General features: G+C 37.7%; 1 protein-coding gene across 1 annotated transcript; it reads left to right on the top strand.

Annotated features, from left to right (window-relative positions):
• Positions 1 to 10393: 10393 nt before the first annotated feature.
• On the top strand, positions 10394 to 24992 carry LOC123658484 (lysosomal aspartic protease). The gene is made up of 10 exons (XM_045593892.1): positions 10394 to 10641; positions 10736 to 10826; positions 10913 to 11039; positions 16707 to 16830; positions 17451 to 17569; positions 20045 to 20154; positions 21067 to 21156; positions 21721 to 21877; positions 22312 to 22518; positions 23993 to 24992. Exons 2-10 carry the CDS (start codon positions 10765 to 10767, stop codon positions 24152 to 24154), a joined length of 1158 nt encoding a protein of 385 aa, XP_045449848.1. The 5' UTR covers positions 10394 to 10641; positions 10736 to 10764; the 3' UTR covers positions 24155 to 24992.
• The last annotated feature ends 67 nt before the right edge of the window (positions 24993 to 25059 follow it).

The following is a 25059-nucleotide window of genomic DNA, read 5'->3' as shown; positions in this document are numbered from 1 at the left end:
TTTTATTGTCAGGACAGAAAAATAAAACTTTGTTGTGATGACAGAATTATTTTTACATTAAGATTGTAAGGAAATTAGTTTAAATAAAGGCTTTAAATGTTGTTTTTCTTGTTTTAGGTAAGTGAATATTGTAATTATAATGTAGTTTAAATGCTAAGAATTGTAAATATAGAAAATATGTGGTAAAATAAATAAATTTCTTGTTTTAGAGAAACGCAAATAGTCTTTATTTTGGGATTTCTATTAAAAGGAACAGAAAAAGTATAATTATTATTATATATATAATAATAATAATGACCGGGACCAATAACTTAACGTGTTCTCCGTGAAACGGTGGAGAGACCCACAAGGACTAACAACCAGACTGAAAATAAATACTTGTATAAACACAAATATTCACTCTAAGCGGGAATCAAATCCGCGAATTAATACTACCACAAAGGTAGGTAATGGTCAAAAATAGCAGAGTGCTAAAAACTACTTACCTAAACATTAGTTTCCTAAATACTAATTTCTGTTAATATTGTAAAAAATATTTACCTGATTTACTTCTGTTTTCCCTCGATGGAAGAAAGTATTACTTAAAATAAGGTCATATATTTTATAAATTGTTTTTGTTTTTTAATTTCAGATTTTCTCGGATTCGACATTGTGGACTCGATGGACATAGGAGGTGAGTTGACTACCATTTCATATTATTAACCATTTTTTTAAAATATGTTTTTGGCAAGTACTATACTTATGTTAATGAAGTAAATGGACATTAAAATCTTTGTGTACCTAATGAGATGATAATTTCTCCCAACTATTTCGCCGGGTTGAAATGTCTGCCCTCTCTTTGAGACGATCCGTTATTGAGTTCTACGTTAGCAGTGAGTCATATCGATGAACCTCAATAACGGGCGAGATCCGTCTGCGGGGAAGTATGTGGCAGTGTCAGTAGAGCCGTCTGTGTCGGCAGGGTTCCTGGGCTGGAGCAGCTCGGAGGCGCTGGCGGCGACGGCGGCGGCGGCGCGGCGCGACGACAGCGACGACGACGGCTTCTTCGAGCAGAGCTCGCTGGGGGACTCCGACACCTCGCGGGAGTCGCCCGCCGATACCGTCGCGGTACCGATCTCCTGCTTTTGTTTTGTTTTCTCCTGTTTTTGGTTTTTATGTCACTAGGTCGGCAAACAAGCGTACGGCTCATCTGATCGTAAAAGATACTGTAGCCTATAGACACCTGCAACACCAGAAGCATCGCAAGCGCGTTGCCGACCCAATCTCTAATCCCCCCAGGAGCTCTGGTCACCTTACTCACCAATAGGAACACAATACTGTTTGAAAACAGTATTATTTTGCTGTGATCTTTTGTAAGGTCGAGGTACTACTCCAGTCGGGCTGCTCCATATTTTAAGTAGGAAATTCCTGCTGTGCCTTACTTCAGTTGATTCCTCAGGTTTCCGTTCACTACCTCAGTTTGTTCCGTTGTCGGCGTGCACGACCGCTCCGGTGTAGTGGGGCGAGGAGTCGCCTAAAACACCGGCGGTTTGCGGGTTCGATTCCCGCTCGGGACGGATGTTTGTATTTGAACAATTATTTCTTTGCCGTTTGGATTTCAGTCCTCGTGGATCTCCTCATGTATTTGGACAAATTTCCGGTTTGGCTGTCTGTCCATCTTGAGTCTTCCCATCGTACTTCGGAGAGCACGCTAAGCCCTCGGTCCCGGTCGGCATCATGAATACCCGATAACTATTGTCACTCATAGTAGCGAACATATCCGGCAGGCGGCGGGCGACGAGTGGGCGGCGTGGCGCGCGCAGACGGCGGCGCGCGCGGCGGCGGCGGCGGCGCGCGGCGTGGACGTGCACGGCGCGGCGGCGGCGCTGCTGCGGGCGGCGGCCGCGCTGCCGGCGCCCTGCCCCGCGCGCGCGCTGCTGGCGCGCACGGCGCGGCAGCCCGAGGACGTGTCGCGCCTCTTCCTCGCCACGCTCTTCCTGGTCAGTGCCATCTCCGGCGGACAAAACTTACGCGAATTAAGTCCAATGGACACATTTTTGATTTGACTACTTTCGACGCCGCGTTGGCGCAACGGTTACAGCCATTGATTGTACCTGTCGCGCTGGCGATTACGGTTTCGATCCCCGCACATGACAAACATTTGTGTTGGCCATACAAGTGTGTGCAGTTCTTGTCGGTCTTCCCACCGTGCCTCGGAGAGCACGTTAAGCCGTCGGTCCCGGTTGTTATCACTTACCTTTAACGCTTGATAGCGATCGTTACTCATAGTAAGGAATATATCCGCCAATCTGCATTGTAACAGCATGGTGAATTAAGCTCTGATCCTTCTCCTACATGAGGAAAGAGGCCTATGCCTAGTAGTGGGATATTACAGGCTGAAGCGAGCGACTTTCGAAACATTGCTGAAGCGGTCCAAAAATTACTACGTAGACGCCCAAATGACTACCACTATGAATTTTACTACAATCAAATTTACTCAAATTATTAAATTCTTCTCTGATCCACCTAGCGCTTTAATTTTCCGATTTGCACTATTCGAAAGTTATTCACATTCTTATAAAAAAACATTTTACATAATTTAATTTTCTTCCTATCTGCAATCAGCCCTTGAGCTTTAATCAAATTGGAATTTTCTTTAAAAGGCAGGTTCTAAATTCCTCACATCCAGCAATACGATACTCTATACCATATGCCCATATAAGATATGACTGTCTTACTACTCACCAGCCAGTAAATATCTCTTAGTTTCGTGTTTTCTTCATCCCTCATGGTCTTTATATGATCATGTTACGTTAACAGTACTTTTCTGCAGTAGAATGTCTCCCATAAGTGTCTAGTGGGTGTCTCCTCTTTTTAGGATGAACGTAGTGCGGACAGACTTAGAGCACTAACATTGATTCTCCACTTTTCCAACTATGACCCTATCTTGTCCAGGTGCTCTTGGAGATTTGTAGATGCTCTAATCTGGTCTTTATCGCAAGATAGGATAGCATGTTGTCCGCATAGGTTGCAGTAATAATTAGCTTTGAGACGGGCAAGTCAGCAGCCCTATGGTACTCCAGCCTGTACGGAGTATAATGGAAAGTATAATTCCTCGCCCATTCTACATGAGGCTATAATCTTGTTTCTGAGAACTGTATTTTAATTATGAAGTGGACTTCCAAGCCGCTAATTTAGTAAAGCTACGTTAGTTGTATATTATGCAGCGTTTCTTACGTCTAAATCTGTTTTAAGTGTTATTTATTTTCTGTTAAAAAGTTTTGGAATGAGTCAGTTCTGCGATTGTATAGCGTCTCGCGAAGCTCCTTCCAAATAGGCCCCAAGAGCACTTTCGAATCGTCATTTTACAAATTAAAATATTAAGGTGTTTATTATTTTTGTAAAATTAAAACTACCACCGATTCGGAATGTAGATTCTGCAGAGAAGAATCGGCAAGAAACTCCGCAGTTACTCTTGTGAAAAATAATATATAAACTGTGTTTTAGTACAAAAGATGGTAAAGCTTTAGATTAAGAACCATCGAATTTCGAGACTTTGGGTGCTGTACGCTACCCCCGGTACCACTGCCAAACTTCGGAACCCCATGGTTATGGAGATATCCATGGTTAAAGTTTTGAGATTAGAAGAAGAATTTCGCAGCTTTTACACGTTGTTTTCACATTTCACAAGCATTTTTTTCACATTTCACACGTTAATTTAACGTTTTCACACGTTTTTTTAACAAACGATACAACTGATGTTTAACGACTAAAAGATGGATGAAATGGCGCGCCACTTATCGTTTCGCTCCAAAGCAATGTAAGCATAAATTCATTGTTTTTGTCTAAATAAGTGTAAAAGGCAAAGATCTAAGACCATACAGCCTTATTTTATGTTTTTTATCATCATCATCATCATCATTACAGCCTATACAGTCTACTGATGGACGTAGGCCTCCACAAGTTTACGCCAAAAATAACGTGAACTCATGTGTTTTGCCCATAGTCACCACGCTGGGCAGGCGGGTTGGTGACCGCTGGCTTTGTCGCACCGAAGACGCTGCTGCCCGTCTTCGGCCTGTGTATTTCAAAGCCAGCAGTTAGATGGTTATCCCGCCACCGGTCGGCTTTTTAAGTTCCAAGGTGGTAGCGGAACTGTGTTATCCCTTGGTCGCCTCTTACAACACCCACGGGAAGAGAGGGGGTGGCTATATTCTTTAGTACCGTAGCCACACAGTACACAGTAGTTATGTTTTTTACTTAATTATATTTTATTTTTACTTATTTACTGTTATAAACGAAAAATAGTCAATATTTAGGTTCATTTTTAATAATTGTTACTAAATATATAACAATAAATAGTAAAAATAAAAATATTTTGAAGTGAAAAACATGACAAGAATTAAATTAAAAAAAAAAATTAACCTAACCATCTAAGCTCAAATTTGACCATTTATCGGCATAATTTCGTTACAAAAAAAATAACGTACGGGGGGGCGAGTGCCAAAGTGCGAGGGCAGCCCTCCCTCCGCGGCTCCGGCTTCTAAAGTACACGCTAGGGGTAGGACAGACCAAGACCACGTGGATAGTGGGGTGCTCCGATTCGGTTTTAAATATCTATATAACCATTGGTTTCTGAATGATGGCAGTGTTACCTAGTACACTAGAGCTACAGCTCTCCCTCCACCCTCTGCCCTCCACCCCCCAAAACCCCATAATTCGATGGTTCTTAATCTATAGCATAGCCCAAAAGATTAGTATGATAAGAAAAACAATTTATTTAATTAGAATTTCTCCCGATAACAAAATTAAATAGCAGAATGTTTTTATTTTTTATTTTAGGCGAACGCTGGCAACGTGGAAATAGTGCAAGGTCCGCCCTTAACGCTGAACACTTTCTCAGTTCGAGTGATCTCCACAGACGAGCGTCTGTACCGCACCGCGGCCGCGGCTGACGAACAGTTCCTACGATAGAGGCAGACAGATAGATAAATATAACTTGTACATAGAATGTGACTGAACTACACGCTGCTTGTGTATTGTGTCTCCACACCCCGACACAGGAGACAATCCTACCGGGGGCCGTTGAGTGTGAAGTGATATTATTAACTTTGTTGATTGGCAGTAGTATAGATTCAACATTCAAGTGAACTGTGCTGTGTGTGTGAGTAGTATGCAGTGGTTAGTGTGACAGAGAGACAGAGGACTTCTGAGATATCTTCACTATTGTGATGTATCTTGGGATCTGTTAAACCAGTTGTGAATGTCTATTTGACGGATAACGGTATCCATCAGATAAAAGGTTTTCATAAATTCTTCTTTTAAACGTTCGAATTCCACTGTATTTATGAGATATTTGAATTCGCAAATTGCGAATCTAAAAGTTTATAAATGAGGCGAAGCAGCCTTTAGATTGTTCTACCGCCTGCTGTTAAAGTCTAATCGTAACTCATTTGCAGGATAATCCTCACCCACAACTGGTGAAATCTGCCTTAACATACCAAATGTACCTTTATATAAAAATATACATAGATACGCACCTCTTATACATACGCTAGTACTGCATATACAAGGCACACACAGTGCTGCGCGTATGAAGCGTCTATACTGCTTTTGCCGGTTGGTAGATTGCAGTGTGCCGTGAACTAAACCAGTATACGGAGCGCTATGATACAGCATGTCAAAGAACCGAAGAAGCTAAGGGGCTGTGAGTGCGGACATTGCTTTAAAAGATTCAAATGTTTATCTTATAGTGTAAATATACGTCAATGGCGTTGTACAGAACACGCGGACGCAAGTCTCTGACCAAAATACGTAGAAAATCTTACAAATTTTACTTGTAAATAACTGATGTACAAAGGTGTACCGTATCATATCTATGTCCGTTTTTAATGCGGTCCGAGAAATTGTATCGAAATTTGTAAATAATGTTGCCATGTTGCAGTTTGACGTTAGAGGCCATCCATAAATTACGTCGTACGAATTTCACGATTGTTTTGACTTCTCCGCCGTCTTCGTCACAGGCGGTCAGATTTATGAGACCCCAGACCCGATATAGTTTGATGCCATACATTCTGCAATTTTGCCCATCAGTTTTGGCAATATTTTTTTTATACGTATTTTAATTATGTCAATTAAACAAAACAATTTTTTAAAGTTAATTGTTAATAGGTAGGTATTTAAAATATACTTACAATTAGATAAATAATATTTTGAAGTGTGATGTCACAGACAATTTTGGATCGGTCCCGACCCCTTGTCACACAATGTCACTTCGTCGACCTCCCCAAAGGTGTGACGTAACTTATGGATGGCCCCTTTGTGCTGTATACTATAGATGTAATGTACGCTATGAAACTTTAGAACAAAGGAATATATTGTCAGATGGCTATTTATATAAGAGTTTATATTAAATGTATAATATATTTGGCATTTTTTGGCATTATTTACATTTTGTATAGTTGTGACTTTATTGTGTTCAGGAATCTTATTCAATCATAATGATATTAATTTCTAAGTAAACTAATATTTTATTGATATCGTACAGTTAATTTTACACGGACATTTTAAATGCAGCTTTATGTTAAATGAACCATGTGTGGTTTATACGGATATTTTTTGTAAATATAGTATTACTTAATGTTAGACTCCAAGTGTTGTAGCCGTCGTCATTTCAAATGACACGTTGTGAATCATTTCAACATTTAAAGTATTTGAAATGATTCGTGTTTTGTAAAACTTGGTCACTATCAAATTGTGAGTCATTTACGGCCACTTTCAATATTCTATCAATTTGCTTACTAGAAATAGAATGTTGATGTAAGCTCCATGCTTAATGTGTCTAAAATCTGTCGCTAGTAAGTGAAGGTAGACCAACCTATCTATCAGGTTATTGAAAACGGCCCTCAGTACTCGGAAACTTAAATGTATATTTCCATATCTCAGAGCAGAGTATTACTTGAACTTAGTAACACATGCTTAAATTAATAGGAAACAACACACATTACCTATTTCTAAAACATCTATTAATGTTACAAACAGTAGCGGATTTACAAATTTGCCGCCCCTACACCGACCTCTGAAAACTGATAACCTATTTCCTAGTAGGAGAACAGTCAGGCGCAGAACCAGGCCTAAAAAAGGTTGTGGTCACAGCCACAAGTGCTAGTCGTGATTATTTCGGCTGATAATTATTTTTAGTTATCCATTTTTGTACAAAGGTTGTGGGCATACCCATATATTTTGTGGTTGTATACAGGATGTTCGACTCCTAGCTGCGTTCCTTCTGTAGGTGTAAAATTATCCTGTATAATAGTGTTTCAAAAACATAAATGTTGCCACTTTAGGCTTCAGCCTACTCGGCCTACTAATCCACAGATGGTTTCAAATAGTGACGTTACATAAGAACATGATGCTATTCTCTGAGATAACGAATTTTTACCAAAAATGAATTATATGCGCTCAATCACGTCGTTATGTACACTGATGATAAGTATTATGTGTGTCTGAGTGTGCAACTGACGCGCGTGCCGGCTGCAGGGTATGCCCTTCAGTGCACTCTTTTATCTCTAGATGACTTGGAATCTTTCGATTATATTTTATAACAAAAGATTCTCTACTTCACGTAATGTTTAGAGTATTTACTGTAAAATAATTTAAATCATTTGATAAACCGTCCCTTTTGACAATTACTAGTTTAAGAAAATTGTATTTTTTTAAATTCTAAAAAATATATCTACTTGCGAACTTAACGACAAACGGTAATAATTCTGTGGTTTTAAGGGAAAACGAGATAAGTTAAGAAGAAAACAGCTCACGTGATTTGTTAGAAAATTCTAAATTATTTAATGTACAATATATTAGTGACTTAACTCCTTTTTGCCGTGAGACATTAATATTTTGAACACTCATTTATAAATTTTTTGACTTATCTCCTTTTCCTTTGACACCATAGAATTGTTATTGATTAAATTAGATAATATATTTATTAACTCTCATGAAATATTATTTTGACTATCGAAACTAGTGTGTTTATTATATTGTATAAAGTTATGAACGGTATTATTTTGTTGTTGATGTACCAGATCTGAGTAAGAAATACATATTATCAATGTTTGCTCACAAACGAAAAAAAAAACGACTTCAATAAATCGACAAATAATAAAACGTTGATAGACAGATAGAGAATAATTGCATAATTACTTGATATTTTTCTCGTCTTATCTATATATTATATATATTATAAGAGATCATTTAAAAAATGCTCGTCAGATCTTAAACTTAAGTGGGCCACGTGAAGGAATCATCGAAATCGGTCCACCCAGTAAAAAGTTATGAAGTAACATACCGAATAAAATAAAGTCGAATTGAGAACTTCCTCCTTCTTTGAAGTCGGTTAAAAATAACATATAAAATGTTGTGCCTTCTATATTTCGGATACGTGGAGTGCACTGAGTATGTAACTTGTAATATAACTAATTTAGACATATATATATTTGATCACGTCGTGAAGGCTAAGCTGCTGTTCGTCTGAGGAAACTGTTTCCTTGAATGTAAATACATAATGTACAGCGACAGTCCTGTGGAGCGGCCAAACTGGTTAATGTTGTTATTTTATTTATAAAATAATTATATTCTAAATGTGTTGTTTTAATTTCCCTAAAGTATTTTATTTAATCAATCTAGTTTTTGATTTTATTTTATTATACTGATTTCGGTTTAAAACCACAAATTCGTGAAGTCAAAACAACTTAAAACTTCTGCTACCTTTAAGTTAGTGTGGTACTTTTCCCAGGGTTTTGAAACTTCTCTGAATAACAATAAGAATATTGGGAACCTGGCGTCGATTCCTTTTACTTGCCCTTAGGCTCATTACGCTCTTCATACATTTCACAGAGCTCGTGGTTGAAGCGCATGTAACGGAATACGGGAAAATGCGGACTACAATCGAAAACCGTGCTAATTTTTTACCCTCTAAATAAATGTGTTGTTAAACAATCAAAGTCAGACTTGCAGTTGATAGATTGTGAAACAAATGATTATGTGGTTCTCCCGGAATATATACATATATATATTTTTTTGTTTGTTACACAGACATTCGTCTGTTCCAAAGGTAAGCAACTTAATGCTTGTTATAGATAACAGCCGACTGTTATAGCTAAATATATTTTTTATAGATATACATAGAAAAAATATATACATAAATACTAACATTGCACCTAGACTAAGGCGGGAATCGAACCCGCAACCCGCGCAACAGAAAGCAGGGTCACTATAAACTGCGCCAACGGGTTAGTAAGGAAATTACTAAATAATACCTTTTCGCTCGCGAGTATTACATAAATAACAATTTCCTGGTGATAGGATTTTTAAAATCGGCTCTATTACTTTTGGGATTGTACATTACAAACAAAAAAACCATATCTTCCCCTCCTTATACTATTAGAATGGATAATATATTCCAGCAAATTCGCATTTTGGAAGAAGCAAATAATACGACTTCATATAAAATTAATACATACAAGTCTATATCAATTTTTCGAAGTTAATGAACAAAAACTAATTGTGTCGATGTTAGCACAAGCATGGGCGTATCCAAGGAGGCCATTTGCCCCACCATAACTCAAAATTAATAATTGATTATAGATTTTCAATAAGGAATTTTTAAGTAGATTATGCCAAAACTCACGCAAAGTATTATTGTAGCAGTTTAGATAGTCAGAATAAATAAAAAATGCAGTAAATAAAAACAATTTAATTTTTTACTGCTTATCGAATTTTTCATTTATTTGTTTTTTGCCATTTTTTGCCCCATTTTTACAAAATTCCGGAAACGCCCATGAGCGCAAATTCGAGACATGACAAAGCATCTGCATGGTTATATGTCACATACGGTTCTACCAATCGTTAAGTTTCTAAAAGTATGTTTCATATTCTTTAATTTTTCAGCTTATTCTCAACAATCTGTATAATTTATATACGAACGGATTGTCATAGAGAAATACGCAAGATTGCATATTTAAAAAAAAATGAATAATTTATTCACACTGCTACTTTTTTGAGAACTAGCCTAAGATACTTAACTACGTAAAACATTTAAAAGTCTTAGGACAAATCAACAAAATGAAATGTAAAAGATAGACAAATTACAAAGATATATTCAATATGTAAATTTATAAATGAGATTTTATACACCTGAGTGACCGATAAAAGAAGATTGAGAACAAAAGCAGTTAATTATTTTTGATCGAGTGGGTTGCTATTTATTACATTATTCTGAATAATTTGTAGTTTTGTACTGATATTATGTATTATAAAATAATAACTTATTCAAAGCCTAGGTATTGAGTGTAGTATTTGTTTTTAATTTAATATTTATAAATGAATCTAGGCTGTATTGTCATTGGTCTTAATCGGCACATATTTAAACGAGCGAATGGATCAATAGAGAGCGAGAAAATAAAAACAACTGAGACACACTGATGCGTCACTGATGTGTTAGCAAAGCAATTTTAAATGTGACAGTTCTATAAGAATTTTATTGACGTCTGTGTATATAAGTTGTGTTTTTGCCGGTAATTTGATTAATCGTTCAAGCCAAAGAATAACTGCGACACGTATTACTTCGCATGTAGGTTGCGGTCTATAAGAAAATAAATACAAGTAATGCATAAAAAATAGAATGTGAATAGTATAGAAAAAAAGAGAAATCTACAATAACGTTATATAATTTTTTTTTTTTTTTTCGTATTTACAGAGGCCAAGTCACGAAGACTAGCAGTAATAATGAGAAAAATATTACTTTTGTTTCTGGCGATAGCCACAACATGCGCGGCCGAGCTTTCAAGGTAATTTCTTTTAATTAATTATGTATTTTTTTGTTGTTTATTTGTATTATAATTGTTCCACCATTAAAAATATTTTCCTTGTATAGAATACCTCTGTATCGGATGAAGACAGTTCGCAAACACTTCCATGAGGTGAACACAGAGCTGCAAGTGACCCGCATCAAGTATGCCGCTTCGGGGCCTGCTCCCGAGCCACTTTCAAACTACCTTGATGTACGTATTTTGTTTTATTTTTATTTTGAAGATTTTTTGAAATAAACTATTTAAAGAATGATGATAGGCATTATGTTATTATTTATGTTACATTATGTTATTATAGTGCAATGATATTGTTAATTTTAATTAATGACATTTCCTTCTTGGAAGCTCTTGATTCAAATGGAGACAAATAATTTAGAAAGATAGATTGAAAGGTTGAGGCTCTGGGTGTCACTTTCATAAAATATCTCCTAGTGAGTCTGAGTTAAACAAAGAGCATATAACACAAGGCATACGAGATAACCCCGCACTATCAGTTTATCAGCGTGTGTCAGCGCCTTGATTTTCAAGAATGTTTGTGTTGTAACAAAACATTGCATATTTCATAGTTAGTAAATATTTATGTCAACCTTAAAATATTTTCTTTAAAGGTATTCTAAAAGATATTTGGCCTTTCAAAAGTCATAAAAAAATATTGATTTTTTTTTAAAGTAATGTTATTTATTAGCAATTATGGAGAAATTCTTTGTGTAGGGATTTCATTACTGATATGATTTTAATATTTTTCTTAAGATTAGCATTTACACTATCCTGAAGCAACATAGGCTATAAAAGTTTACATTGTGACTAATAGTAACTTGATAGTGTTTGTATATTCATACTCTTCTTTTCCATTCTGTTCTTAAAGGGAAATATTTCAACAGCTTACATTGTTAAAAACCTGCTTTAAACTGCACAACTGAAGTGAAACTTACGAAACGAACTCTCTCTTTCTATCTTCACTAGCCTATATATCCCTCTCAATTACCGTTCGCCTTACCCGATCACACTTTTCGTAACGCTCTCGTCACGCATTCACCAGCTTATTTCCCAAGTCAAGCGTGCGTTAAGAAGATTGAATTCAAAAAAACCTTTTTTTTTAACTTGGAAAATTTTTAAAATACTATTTTTAAAAAGCCCATGTGAGGTAACTTTAATAATAATTACACGGCTGACATTAAATTTATGTCCCTTGTAAGTTTGTTTGTTGCTCTTTGACTTTTAACCTAATCATTTGCAATAAAAACATTATTAATGATCATGTTAATGACCCTTGAATATTACATGTTATATAAGTTGTGTGTCGACACCGTGACCACACTTTGTATTTATATCTTCATCATATATTATATGAATAACGCTAGGTAACGATGCTCGCCTCCCTTTTTAGAAAAAATAAATAAATTATATATCATTTTTTGTTCAAGTTCAAATCAACTCATGTTTAAATACTTTTTTGTAATTTTGTAAAGTGATAATTATTATACAATATATGTACACATTTAGTGCGAATTATTCGCACGGGTATAGTATTAGTATTAATTATTGTTTTCATTTTTAGTTGTATTATTAAAAATATCTTATAAATGACATTTTAAAGCCCTTCGCTTATTTCCTCTTATGTTACCGTTACATACCTAATTGGAATCGCTCTTTGAAGTAAAACTTCTTTACTTGACTTGCGGAGTAAGCCGGTCAATGCATGACGAGAGCGTTACGAAAAGTGTGATCAGGCGAGGCAAACGGAAGTTGAGAGGGAGATATAAATTAGTGAAGATAGAAAAAGAGAGTTACGTATTGTATATTACTGTAGGGGCTAGAGAGAGAGGTGCGAGCGCACATTTTCTTTCTCTCTTTCTCTCATATATACATAAATATAGGTGGAGCTACAGAAGTTATACTTCAGTCACGCCTATTATTCCTTCTCCGTGTACGAGAAGGATTGGAGCTTAATCCATCGTGTTGCTCCACTGCGGCTTGGCGCACACTCTTAGCTTACAATTTGACGAATGCTACTCATCTTCTCACAGCATGATTAGACATAGCAATGTTTACACACTTGCCTTATCTGGTTACACATAATAAAACTGAAGTTAAGAGTTTGTTTGTGTGGTTTATCGTGCACATGCACTGCGGTGTAAAGAAGAAAAAAAACCGACTTCAAATTACATCGACAAGTAAATAAATCGAAGGTAGTTGAAAAAATAATTAAATACACATTATTACGGATAGGAATTAAACTGAGTGACAGAATAAGAAATAGTGAGATAAGGAAACGTTGTGGTCTGAAAGAAGATGTAGTGAAAAAAAATGTGAAAGGTATGCTCAGATGGTTTGGTCATGTCGAGAGAATGAGTGAAGAACGATTGACGAAAAAAGTGTATAGGGCGAGTGTGAATGGAAGGGGTAGAAGGACTAGACCTAGGCGGACGTTCCAAGACCAAATAAGGGACGTCTTGAAAAAAGGCCAGGTCAAGAGTACCCTAGACCGAAGAGCATGTATGAAGGGAATAATGAAAGTGGACGAAGCGAAAGAAGTATGTAAGGATCGTAGCAAGTGGAAAGAAGTGGTCTCCGCCTACCCCTGCAAGAAAGAGGCGTGATTATATGTATGTATGTATTGTGGATAACGCTAGGAGGACTCGTTAGATCTCGTTCAATTTTAAAGAGGACCACATGGCAAGCGTCACTTTTCGATAAAATAAAATCATTAATTATTAATGAAAATAATTAAGATTTTATTGATTTTTAATTGAGAGCATGATGTTTTTCTTGTGGTCCCATTTAAATTTTATTGAGATTGATGACTTTTTGAGTAATCTTTGATATCGCGTATTTACTTGACTATTTTTTAGATATTAACTTTTTTTTAATCGACTTCAAAAAAGGAAGTTACACATACATACATATGGCTATATTTATATATATTTTATGTATGTTTGGAGATCACTTCGTCGTTTATGAACCGATTTTGATAATTCTTTTTTTTGTTGGAAAGGAGATATCCCAAGGGTGGTATCATGATAAGGAAACCAGGATCTGATAATGGAATCACAGAGAAATCGAGGGAAACCTTCGTAAATCGTAGTTACGACTAGTGCGTTTGTTAATTTTTATTAAACGGTTTTATTTAGCTCACCCCGTTTGTTTTATTTTTTATTCTTGGGTCAAATTTAGTAATTCAAATTTCACCCTCTTCCTGTCAACCGATTAATCTGAAATTTTGTATACACTTTGGATTTTGGTGACAATACAATTATGTTTATTCATTATCATTATAAATTCAAGATGGCCGCCGCTACAAAATGGCGGATAATTTATGTTTTATTAATCCCATCAATATGGGTATCAAATGAAAGGGCTCAACAAGCAGAATACAATATACTATAAAAAATTGAAATACAAGATGGCGGCCGCTACAAAATGGCGGATAACGTAGGTTTTATCGATCCCATCAATATGGGTATCAAATGAAAGTGCTCAACCAGTATAATCAATGTACTATATAAAATTAAAATCCAAGATGGCGGCCTCTACAAAATGGCGGATAACTTAGGTTTTATCAATCCCATCAACATGGGTATCAAATGAAAGGTCTCAACAAGTAGAATACAATTTACTATGCAAAATTGAAATCTAAGCTGGCCGCCGCTACCAAATGTCTGATAACAATTTTTTATCAATCCCACCAATATGGGTATCAAATAAAAGGGCTTGACAAGAAGAATACAGTGCACTATACAACCTCAATATTTAAGATGGGCCTTGCAATAATGAAGCACTAAATGAATTAAACAGAATGCGAAATAAAAACTAAAAACTAGAAAATAAAAATAGGTAAAAAAACTTTTTAAGTTAAACGGTTTTATGTTAAACATACATTGCAATGTTTAAGATAAATGTACTAAAAACCAAAAAATAATAAAATAGATACAGTCGTGGGAATTATAAATATATGCATAGACTAGACTAAAATAAAACCGTGGGGCACGTCAATTGTCTACAAATTATCGACTTAATGTGCGATAGAAGAATCGTTTAATTCGTCGTTAAAATAGGCAGTTGGCCCGCAGACGGTGAGGAAATTACTTACTATTTTCTTGCTCATGGAAATTCCAATAGTTATACACTCCATGTAAATAAAAGAGATGTTTCAACTAGTTTATCGTTGGACATTCACACTGCTGGCTGGCGAGGAATCGTTTCACTGCTCGTAGTTTGTCTTTAATCGACAAAACATATGATAAAAGTACTACTCGCTCACCACTATGAAACCCTAAAACTCGCTTATAATCGAGCTTGCTAGCTTGTTTCCACATTCTAGCCCTACTTATCACACGTCCATCGTTGTCGGTTGAACAACTGCCTAATTATAGTGTAACATTACAAAACAAACATTTTAATCAACGATTGTAGACAATTGACGTGCCCCACGGTTTTATTTTAGTCTAGTCTATGCATATGTTTATAATTCCCACGACTGTATCTATTTTATTATTTTTTGGTTTTTAGTACATTTATCTTAAACATTGCAATGTATGTTTAACATAAAACCGTTTAACTTAAAAAGTTTTTTTACCTATTTTTATTTTCGTCAACTTACGTTGTATACTTATGTATGTAATTGAAGTCGGTTTTTTTCGTTTGCGAGCAAACACAATTATTAATAATAATTGCTGGAAACGCCGTCCCTTATGAAACCTGATTAATTCGAATAAAATTGTTTGGACGCTAATCGGCTATATTTAATCATTATTCGTTTGAAATATTATCACTAATATTATTATGTATTGTATTGTTATACTTAACACCTCGCGCGGTTTTATACGCGTTATTAATGGTAATGGCTGGTCTCTGCTTTCACGAGTCTCCGTGATACACAGCCAGGTTTTAGCCATAAGCACGTACCGTAACAATCGTACAGAATTGGCCTCACTACAATTGTAACGTATGTTAAAAACTAACTTGATACCTACTTTGTTAGGTCTAAGTCAAAGTAAATGTAGCTTACACTGCTTAATAGTTATGTATTTTTTTCAAACGTGTGTCCGGTAAGGAAACACAAAATCGTCTGAAAACTCGAAAAAAGAAGTGTGCTTTAGACCACACGACTGAAGTGAAGCTTCTTTAGCTCCATTTAACTTATATCTTTCTTTTCAATTCCCGTTCGCCTCGCCCGATCACACTTTTCGTAGCGCCCTCGTCACGCATACACCAGCGTACTCCCCAAGTCAAGCGTGCGTAAAGTTTTTCTTCAACAGAAATTGTGTGTCCGATAACAGAACTAAACATATCGGTAGTTGACTTGTACCCACATTTGGAAGGTTAAAAGTGTATAATAGCTAGAACTAATCGGTAAATAATCGCAATATCAAGGACATCAAACACATTATATTCAATTAATAAAAACAAAGTGTATGTGTACTTATGTACCACGTAAGAAGTTACACTTCATTGGTTAACTAACTTACTAACTTCAAGGTGTCGGTTTTTTTCGTGTCGGTTTGTGCGCGCATCGTAAAAATTAACTCTCATATTTTTTTCCTAACGCCCCAAAAGAGGTATAACTTCAAAAATGTGAGTCAACACGCGACTGCAGTTTACTCCTTAAGAATACCGTGGTTTTTAAAAATACATCTATCTCTTTCTCGCCAGAGACGTCCCACGGTAAAACATTACTCTCAGAGCGTGTCGCGTTACTGTTTCATACGATTTCAATCTTAATATATTAATAACCACGAGCTTTATAACGTTTCTAAAGAAGAAGATAAAAATGTCGCGGCGGTGGCTAATGTCTGTATACGCAAGAAGTGTTTACAGAAAAGTTGGTCCATATTTTAACGTAAGTACATGTGACGATAGGCGCAGTACTTCGGGCCGATCTCGATCGGCAACCCGCCGCAGTCGTTCAAGGTGGTGTTCGACACGGGCTCCTCCAACCTATGGGTGCCCTCCAAGAAGTGCCACTACACCAACATCGCCTGCCGTGAGTGTTACACTCCTGACAATTGATTTATTCAGCCTGTAACATCCCACTGCTGGACATAGACCTCTTTCTATATGTAGGAGACGGGTCAAACCTTAATCTGCCACGCGGTTTCACAGCGAAAGGCGGATATATTCCCAATAGGTGTCGATGATATCAAACGGGACCGATATCTTAACGTGTTCTCCAAGTTACGGTGGGCCGCAAGGACAGACACCCAGGTCGGAAATAAATATGTGTCAGTAAACTGAAGATCACCGCTAGATAACGCTGTTCTCTAACAGTGTAGTGTTCCTGTGGCGAGAAGGGGGTAGGGTCGCAACGCCCTTGCTATGCTTTTGGTACTTGGGCCGTTATGGTAACCGTTTACCATCAGGAGAGTCGTACGCTTGTTTACCGCCCTAATTGTATAAAAAAACTAGCTGACCCCGCAAACGTTGTTTTGCCATATATGTTATTAACACCCTTAATCCCCCTCCCCCCCTATAACTTAGGGGTATGAAAAATAGATGTTGGCCGATTCTCTGACCTACCCGATATGCCCACAAAATTTTATTAAAATCGGTCGAATCGGAAAGAATTTTATATATTAGATAACTATAACCCCCTCTCTGCCGCAGTGCTGCATAACAAGTACGACAGCACCAAGTCGAAGACGTACCGCAAGAACGGCACGGATTTCGCCATCCACTACGGCAGCGGCAGCCTGTCGGGCTTCCTCTCCACAGATGACGTCAACGTGAGTACCACCACCGCTTTCTTCGCGTTCAACCTCTAACATCCCATTGGGCATAGGCCTCTTTCTCGACTGGAGCTTAATCTACCACGCTGCTCCACAGCGGTATGGCAGATATTATGTTTCCTACTTTGAGTAACGATCGCTATCAGGTATTTATGATAACAACCGGGACCGACAGCCTAAAGTGCTCTCCGAGGCACGGTGGGGAGACCGACAAGGATAGACAACCAAACTGTAAAGAAATATTCGTACAAATATAAATATCCATTCCGAACGGGAATCGAACCCGCAAACCGTCGTTGGTGGTGGACCGCTCTCATAGTGATCATTGCGGCTCTTAAACATTTGGAACACTAAAGTGTCAAACAAGTCGCTGGCTACGAAAGATATGGCAGCAGTAGGAGGAAAGGAAATGGAAAAAATAAATGTAAGAAGGAACCGTTGTGCGCTGTCTCGCTGAATGTATTTGTAACTACTATAGTCTGATTCTTAACAAACTAGTACCGAGTATGTGTCGCGCACATTGCCAAGGCATTTCATTTAGGGAATAAAGTCTGTGGACCATATTTTAAAGAGTACTTTTCGCAAAATTACATTATATCAAGCGATTTATTTTCTTTTTCAGTGATTTTGGTGGATTTTGATGATCCACCTGATTTGGTGTCACTTAATGGGCAATTTCATTATGTAATCTATTACAATCAGAATCTTAAAATGATTAAAATAAATTGTATACACATGCAAAAACAATATCGTCTGGTTCACTCGTGCAGGTAGTCGCTAAGTCAACTGAGTGAACATGTAATTACACCGTTTGTGTGAAACGGACTTATGTGGACCAATAACAACTCGGTTACGGTACTCGTTTGTTAAAAAAAAAACAGATTATAAATATTTTTCTATTCGAACGACTCAACCTCGGTCGAGCCATACATTTAATTATTGGATAGCGGTACGACTGGCCTCAAACTCAATAACCTCTATAGGTTACAGATAACCTATCTATCGTTAAATCGTGTATGATAGCATAAAAGTAATTTTTTCATTTCTTTTCGTCTTTGGAATTCGTTGCTAAAACTTTGATGGCTCTAAAACAAGCGAGTTTATTTATATCAGAGTTGCGACGCGGTCAGTGTCTGTCGCCAGTACAGTAGGGATGTGACCTCGAGTCGAAAAAATCGATTATCGAATAATCGTTTTTTTTGTTTGTTTCAAGATGAATCGATTTCTACAAAATCGATTTTTATATTTATTTCGATCTTTTTGAAAAAATGTCTATGTGATGTATTAGAGAAATTTTTTTATGAAAAAATGATTAGAATGAAAATCATTAAAAATAATTATGCACAGAAAACAAAAACTTTAAAACATTATTTAGATAAAATACAGATTCGAATTATTCATATAAAAATTTTCAGTACTTGCTTGTATGTACAGAAAGGAGAATGGGACTTTTGGGCCAAAATGTAATGAGTAGAGATATGGTTTAAAAAATTGGTGATATTTTTTTATTTTAAAATATAAAATATCAACTCAATTCTCAATTTGGAAGCGGAGAAATTTGAGAAAGATAGTTTTTGTCAAATTATTTGGGTATCGATTCAACTATAATCGATTACAGAATTCAAAAAGATAATGTTTGCACTAGGTAGTTAATTAACTCAAGGTATTTAAATGCACAATTAAAGCTGTAAACAATAAAGTGCATTTAAATAAAGTTACATTAATAGCGAAAATATCAATTAATATCTGATAAACCAAAATGATTGTCGATTTCGTATTGATTTAAAATTAATCATATTCGTAATAAGAGCTTAGACAGCTGACTGACGGTAATACTGTGTCCGTCACTCGTTGTTGTGTTTACTGTTTTCCGATGCATTCTGAGTCCATTCCAGATATTTATTTTTGGTTTCAAGTGTATATTAATATTTGTAATGAGTTTGCAAGCATTCTTCACTAAATAAAACAAACATTAGTGCAACAAGAACTTAGTGATCAGGTTTTTTTGTAGACATTGTAACAAAACCTCACATTTACAAAAAATCTAATAACTCCGTTCTCAGATAGCCAAAATACAGATAATTTTCAGCGAGGAATCAATAAGCCTAAATGCATTAATTGATACCATTTTCATCTCATTACATTTTGGCCCAAGAATGTATGGAATCTTATCCATCTCCTTTGCTTGCATACAGCAAACTTACTTACCTATTTTTTTCATTCATCACACAGATGGCACTAATTGCAAAAATCAATTTAAAATGTGTAATTTATCTTATCTATTCATTAAAAATCGATGTTTACCATTAATAAAATCGATTGCAAAAAATCGGCAATAAGAAAAAAATAATCGATTAAATTAAAAATCGATTATTTATTCACTTCCCTACAGTGCAGCATATTTGTGCGTGCATCACGGACGTTTGTGTGTGTTCGTCTGTGACGCGTTTGTATGTGTTCGTCTATGACCAGGTGGGCGGGCTGGTGGTACGCGGCCAGACGTTCGCGGAGGCGCTGTCGGAGCCCGGGCTCGCCTTCGTGGCCGCCAAGTTCGACGGCATCCTGGGCATGGCCTTCGCCTCGTACGTACCGCCCACTCTCACGCCCTCTTTACATATCTTCTTACCTCTACACTTTAACATACTTCTTCTTTACATTTTTTAATATCATATCAAAAATCGACCGTTCCAGCGGGGATCGAACCTGCATCTCCGACTAGACGTAGAAGACGTCTAGAATTCCCTAATGTGTGGGTAACACAAAAATAAATTAATACTTCTTCTATACTCTACATATACACGCTTTTACAAGAATCGATCCCATGCCGCTGCTCCAATGCGGGTTGGTGGTATATTCTGTAATCACTAATGTACAAATACATATCTATTCCGTGTTATTTGTACAAAATAATAAAAAAATATATTAATCATTTTTTTAAATAGTTAATGTGCTGTTTAGTACATGTGGTAAAAAGGCTAGCAAATTTCAAAACGGTTTTATTGTGTTCCAACTCCATATGGAATCATACAAACTTAGATTTTTGAATGCGGTAAAATGAAAAAATAAATTTTCACTTTAAAACTTTTACTATCTGCTCATTACACAATTTATATGACAGAAAAGCTTGTCGCGAGATTTGAGGACTCGTATTTCCTTAGTTTGAAAAAATTTAATAGTTACAACCAATCACATCAAGTTATTTAATTTACTTGTTTATCTAGACTCTTAGCAAGCCCTTTCATTTGATACCCATCTTGTAGAAGTGAATTAAGAGTAACTAGTCCGTCATCTTGGATATGCCGCCATGTTGGATTTAGAATGACGTCACAAAGTTAACCATTGAAGATATCTGCTTCAAAATTGAGTTCAACAACATCATACATACACATACATACATACAAACATTGCATGTTAAATAAAAGCTTGTAATCAATATCGCACACCAGTAATTAATCTGAAAATATTATCTGAGACTTACCGTCGTGCGTGGTCAGGATCTCCGTGGACCGCGTGACGCCGGTGTTCGACAACATGGTGGCCCAGGGGCTGGTGCCGCAGCCCGTCTTCTCCTTCTACCTCAACAGGTGAGTCGCCGACACGCGGGGGTACGGTTGTTCTCTTACAACTAGACCGAAAGAATATAGTCCATTAGTCTATGTTTTTGGGTTTGCGTAATGTATGGATCGGAATGTTGGGCAACAAAAGTGACGGATGAAAGAAGAGTGCACGCAGCCGAGATGAGAATGCTAAGATGGATGTGTGGAGTAACGAGGAGAGATCGGATTAGAAATGAGTATATAAGGGGAAGTTTGAAAGTAGCACCCGTGACAGAGAAAATGAGGAGCAATAGGTTAGCGTGGTATGGGCGTGTAATGAGGAGGGATGACCGCTATGTCGGTAAAAGAATGTTAGGGATGAATGTCGAAGGACGAAGAGCGATCGGCAGACCGAAAAAGCGATGGATGGATTGTGTGAGTGAGGATATGAGAAAGAAAGGAGTAAGCACTGAAGTGACGAATAATAGAGAGGAATGGAAGAGGAAAACATGTTGTGCCGACCCTACATAAGTGGGATAAGGGCAGGAAGATGAAGATGATGAGTCTATGTTTTTGGGTTCTTCGGTCCATTATTCGGGTCTTTATTCACAGGGACCCGAGCGCGGCGCAGGGCGGCGAGATCATCCTGGGCGGCTCTGACCCCGCCCACTTCCGCGGGCCCTTCGCCTACGCGCCGCTGTCGCGCGCCGCCTACTGGCAGTTCCGCCTGGACGGCGTCGCGCTCAACGGCTCGCGCTTCTGTGAACAGGTGAGCGGCCCGGAGAGAGAAAATGTGTTCCGCCCGAGGACAACACTGAAGTGTCTAAATTTATCCTCCCCACAGCCGAAATTGCCTGAACTTCCGTACAAAAAGACCTCTCCATAAGTCCGTAGCTAGGGAAGAACTTTAGGGTATTCTGAGAGAAAATGTTAAAGTTCTGCCTGCGAATAAAGTGGAAGAAACTAGATCCACCCTCACTATTTAGCCGAGGCGCGAGACTGCTAGAATTTCCATCGATACTAATATCATAAAGCTGAAGAATTTTGAACGCGTTTATCTCAGGAACTACTGGTTCGAATTGAAAACTTATTTTCGTGTCAGAGAGCCCATTTATCGGGGAAGGCTGTATAATGTTTAAATAAGTTTTTTTATAACGGGACACAGCTAGGTTTTATAATACAGCATCGTGCGCATAACCCCAGGGTTGCGAGGCGATCGCGGACACGGGCACGTCGCTCATCGGAGGGCCCGTGGCCGACATGGCGGCGCTGAACCGCGCGCTGGGCGCCACGCCCGTCGCCTTCGGCCAGTTCGCCGTGGACTGCGCGCTCGTGCCCCGCCTACCCCCAGTGGCCTTCACCGTCGCCGGGAAGGACTTCCGCCTCGACGGGGCCGACTACGTGCTGAGGGTGGGTTGCGCTCCTCGTCCTAGCCGCACATCTTCTTTATTGGACGATCTGCTTTATAGCTCTAGTGGGAAGCGAGCATACGCTTGACTTGAAATAAGCGGATAATTTAATTAATGGCCATCTGCAACACCAACATTGCCAGCAAGTGCCTCTGTCCAGACACTCTGGCTACCTTCGTGACCGCAGGAACACTAAAGTTGTATGTAACTGTGTTTATATTCTGTAAGGTTAAGCTTTTGATACTTCCCCACTCGTTTTAAACAAGATATTTTTCACTGGACCTAATTTCTATAAATGCTCTTATAATTGTAGATCTGGCGTCTCAACACACTTAACAATATGCGAGCTAGTGAACATTTTAAATAATTGTGGAAATTTGTTACTTTGCAACTTGTAAGAACTTATGGTCGTTGCAATCCAATCTATCGTTGTCGATATATGCCAATGAGAGTGCCTTCGAATCAGTTTTAGTTTTAGACTTGTGTCAATAAATTCGCCCGGCTTTGATCTGATCGGAAGCTAGTTTGGGCGATGATGATTTTTTTGATTGATAAGATCGGTTCTCAAACCGTTCAAACTTTGGCAAAATGTTGAGAATTTTTTTTATTAGTAAGATTCTCGGATTGAAATATGTAGGTATAATAATTATAATTTAAATAAAAATCTATATTATTTGTTATAACCTTCGCAAAGTGTAAGCTGCCAACTCGTATGCAGAAATCAATAACACATAACCCACAACCCACGTGTACACACCATTCCGAAATTTAGAGCATCTGTTTCGCTTCACTGTTCACGATGAAAATAATTTGGGAAATTTGCAAATAGTGTACGTTACCATTTAGCCTGTAAAATATCACAGCTGGGTATATTCTCTTTCTCCGCGTAGGAGAAGGGTCGGGAGCCACACTGGGTTGACAGATAATATATTATTCTCAACTATGAGTACGGTCACGATCAGGGGTGTATGATGACAACCGGGACCGACAGCTTAACGTGCTTTCCGAGGCACGGTGGGGAGACCCACAAGGAAAACAACCAGACCAGAACATTTTGTGACAATCGTTTCACAATGGTAGATCGGTGGTGGGTCACAAACTTTTTTATGTTTTTTAGAAAATAGTGTTAATATGGTCTGCTCTAGTGGTATAATCTATGAATGCCATAACACCCTGATGCAGGTAGGTGAAAATAACAACAGCAACAACAAAGGTCACAACAACACACGCGGTAACGACAGGGCTGATGAGCTAGCAAGAAGGGGGTCAAGTATGATGGCCATAGGAGTCGAACCAATTATACCGTTACCTACCAATATTTGTACAAATACAAATTAATATTCATCTCGAGCGAAAATCGAATCCGCAATCGTCGGCGTGAACGCCTACTTGGCACACGCACCACTACACCGGGGCGATGGGAAGTAATACGTGACTAGGAAATGCGGGATCCAGTAATGTTCGTTCGGTCCCAGGTGTCGCAGTTCGGCAAGACGGTGTGCCTGTCGGGCTTCATGGGCATCGACATCCCGCCGCCCAACGGGCCGCTGTGGATCCTGGGCGACGTGTTCATCGGCCGCTTCTACACCGAGTTCGACGCGCTGAACCGCCGCGTCGGCTTCGCGGAGGCCGTCTAGCGCGGCGACCTTCCGCGATCTCGTATTATGTATTGGCAGACCTCCGTTACGACTGCAACTTGTCATATACTCTCAATACCTACACACCCACAATAGTTTGCGGAGGATTGAGGTAAATCCACCCAGTTTCCTTAGTTAAATCTAAAATTTTAATTATTGGTTGCCTCGTCCCCCTCTCGCCCGCGGTATTGCTATATATTTTTTCGTAGTCTTGTTTATTTAGTCCCTTGCAAAGACCAGTTTTGCCGAGCGAAAGTACTGCGTCTTTGGTCGACATTATGAGCAACTTACCGCGTCAAATTAATGCCTATTAGATACAATATTTCACGGTGTAACTTCTCACATTCAATTTCTCTTCATCTGTACTTGTGTACATATGTACATCTGTACACGTGTCACCCGCTCATGTGACTCGATGTAACGTCAGACGTATATTTGATGTATGTGTAGTAGTTAGTCTTAACTTTTTAGAATTGTATCTGTTTTAGATTATTAACAGAATTGCTTTCTATAGATCTGTTTATGAACTCTGATATACCTTATATATTTATTATTGATATATTTGTAGAGCTTTAAAGTGCAATAATACAGTGAAAGCTATCGTTTGGTCAGTAAACTCAAATGTTACTGATAACATAAAAGAGCCAAAGAAAAAAAATAATTGTTTTCGATTGTGAATTTTAATAAAACTATAGTTATTACAAAAAAATTTGATCTGCATCTCAAACATGTTTCAGACGCTAGCTCTCTGATATCATTTAATACTTACAGGTCCACAAAGATGTCTAATGTAATGTAATTTTGCTCTTAATTTTTCAATACACTTTCAATAAACTAATTATCGTTTTATTTACAACGCCCGACTCAACTCGCTTCAAAATAAATCATCTTTTTCGATTTAAATC

The sequence above is a fragment of the Melitaea cinxia genome, chromosome 12 (genome assembly GCF_905220565.1).
Source record: "Melitaea cinxia chromosome 12, ilMelCinx1.1, whole genome shotgun sequence".
NCBI classification, from domain to species: Eukaryota; Metazoa; Arthropoda; class Insecta; order Lepidoptera; family Nymphalidae; genus Melitaea; species Melitaea cinxia.
Note: the sequence above shows the minus strand (reverse complement) of the source record. Positions and strands in the feature narration are given on the sequence as shown.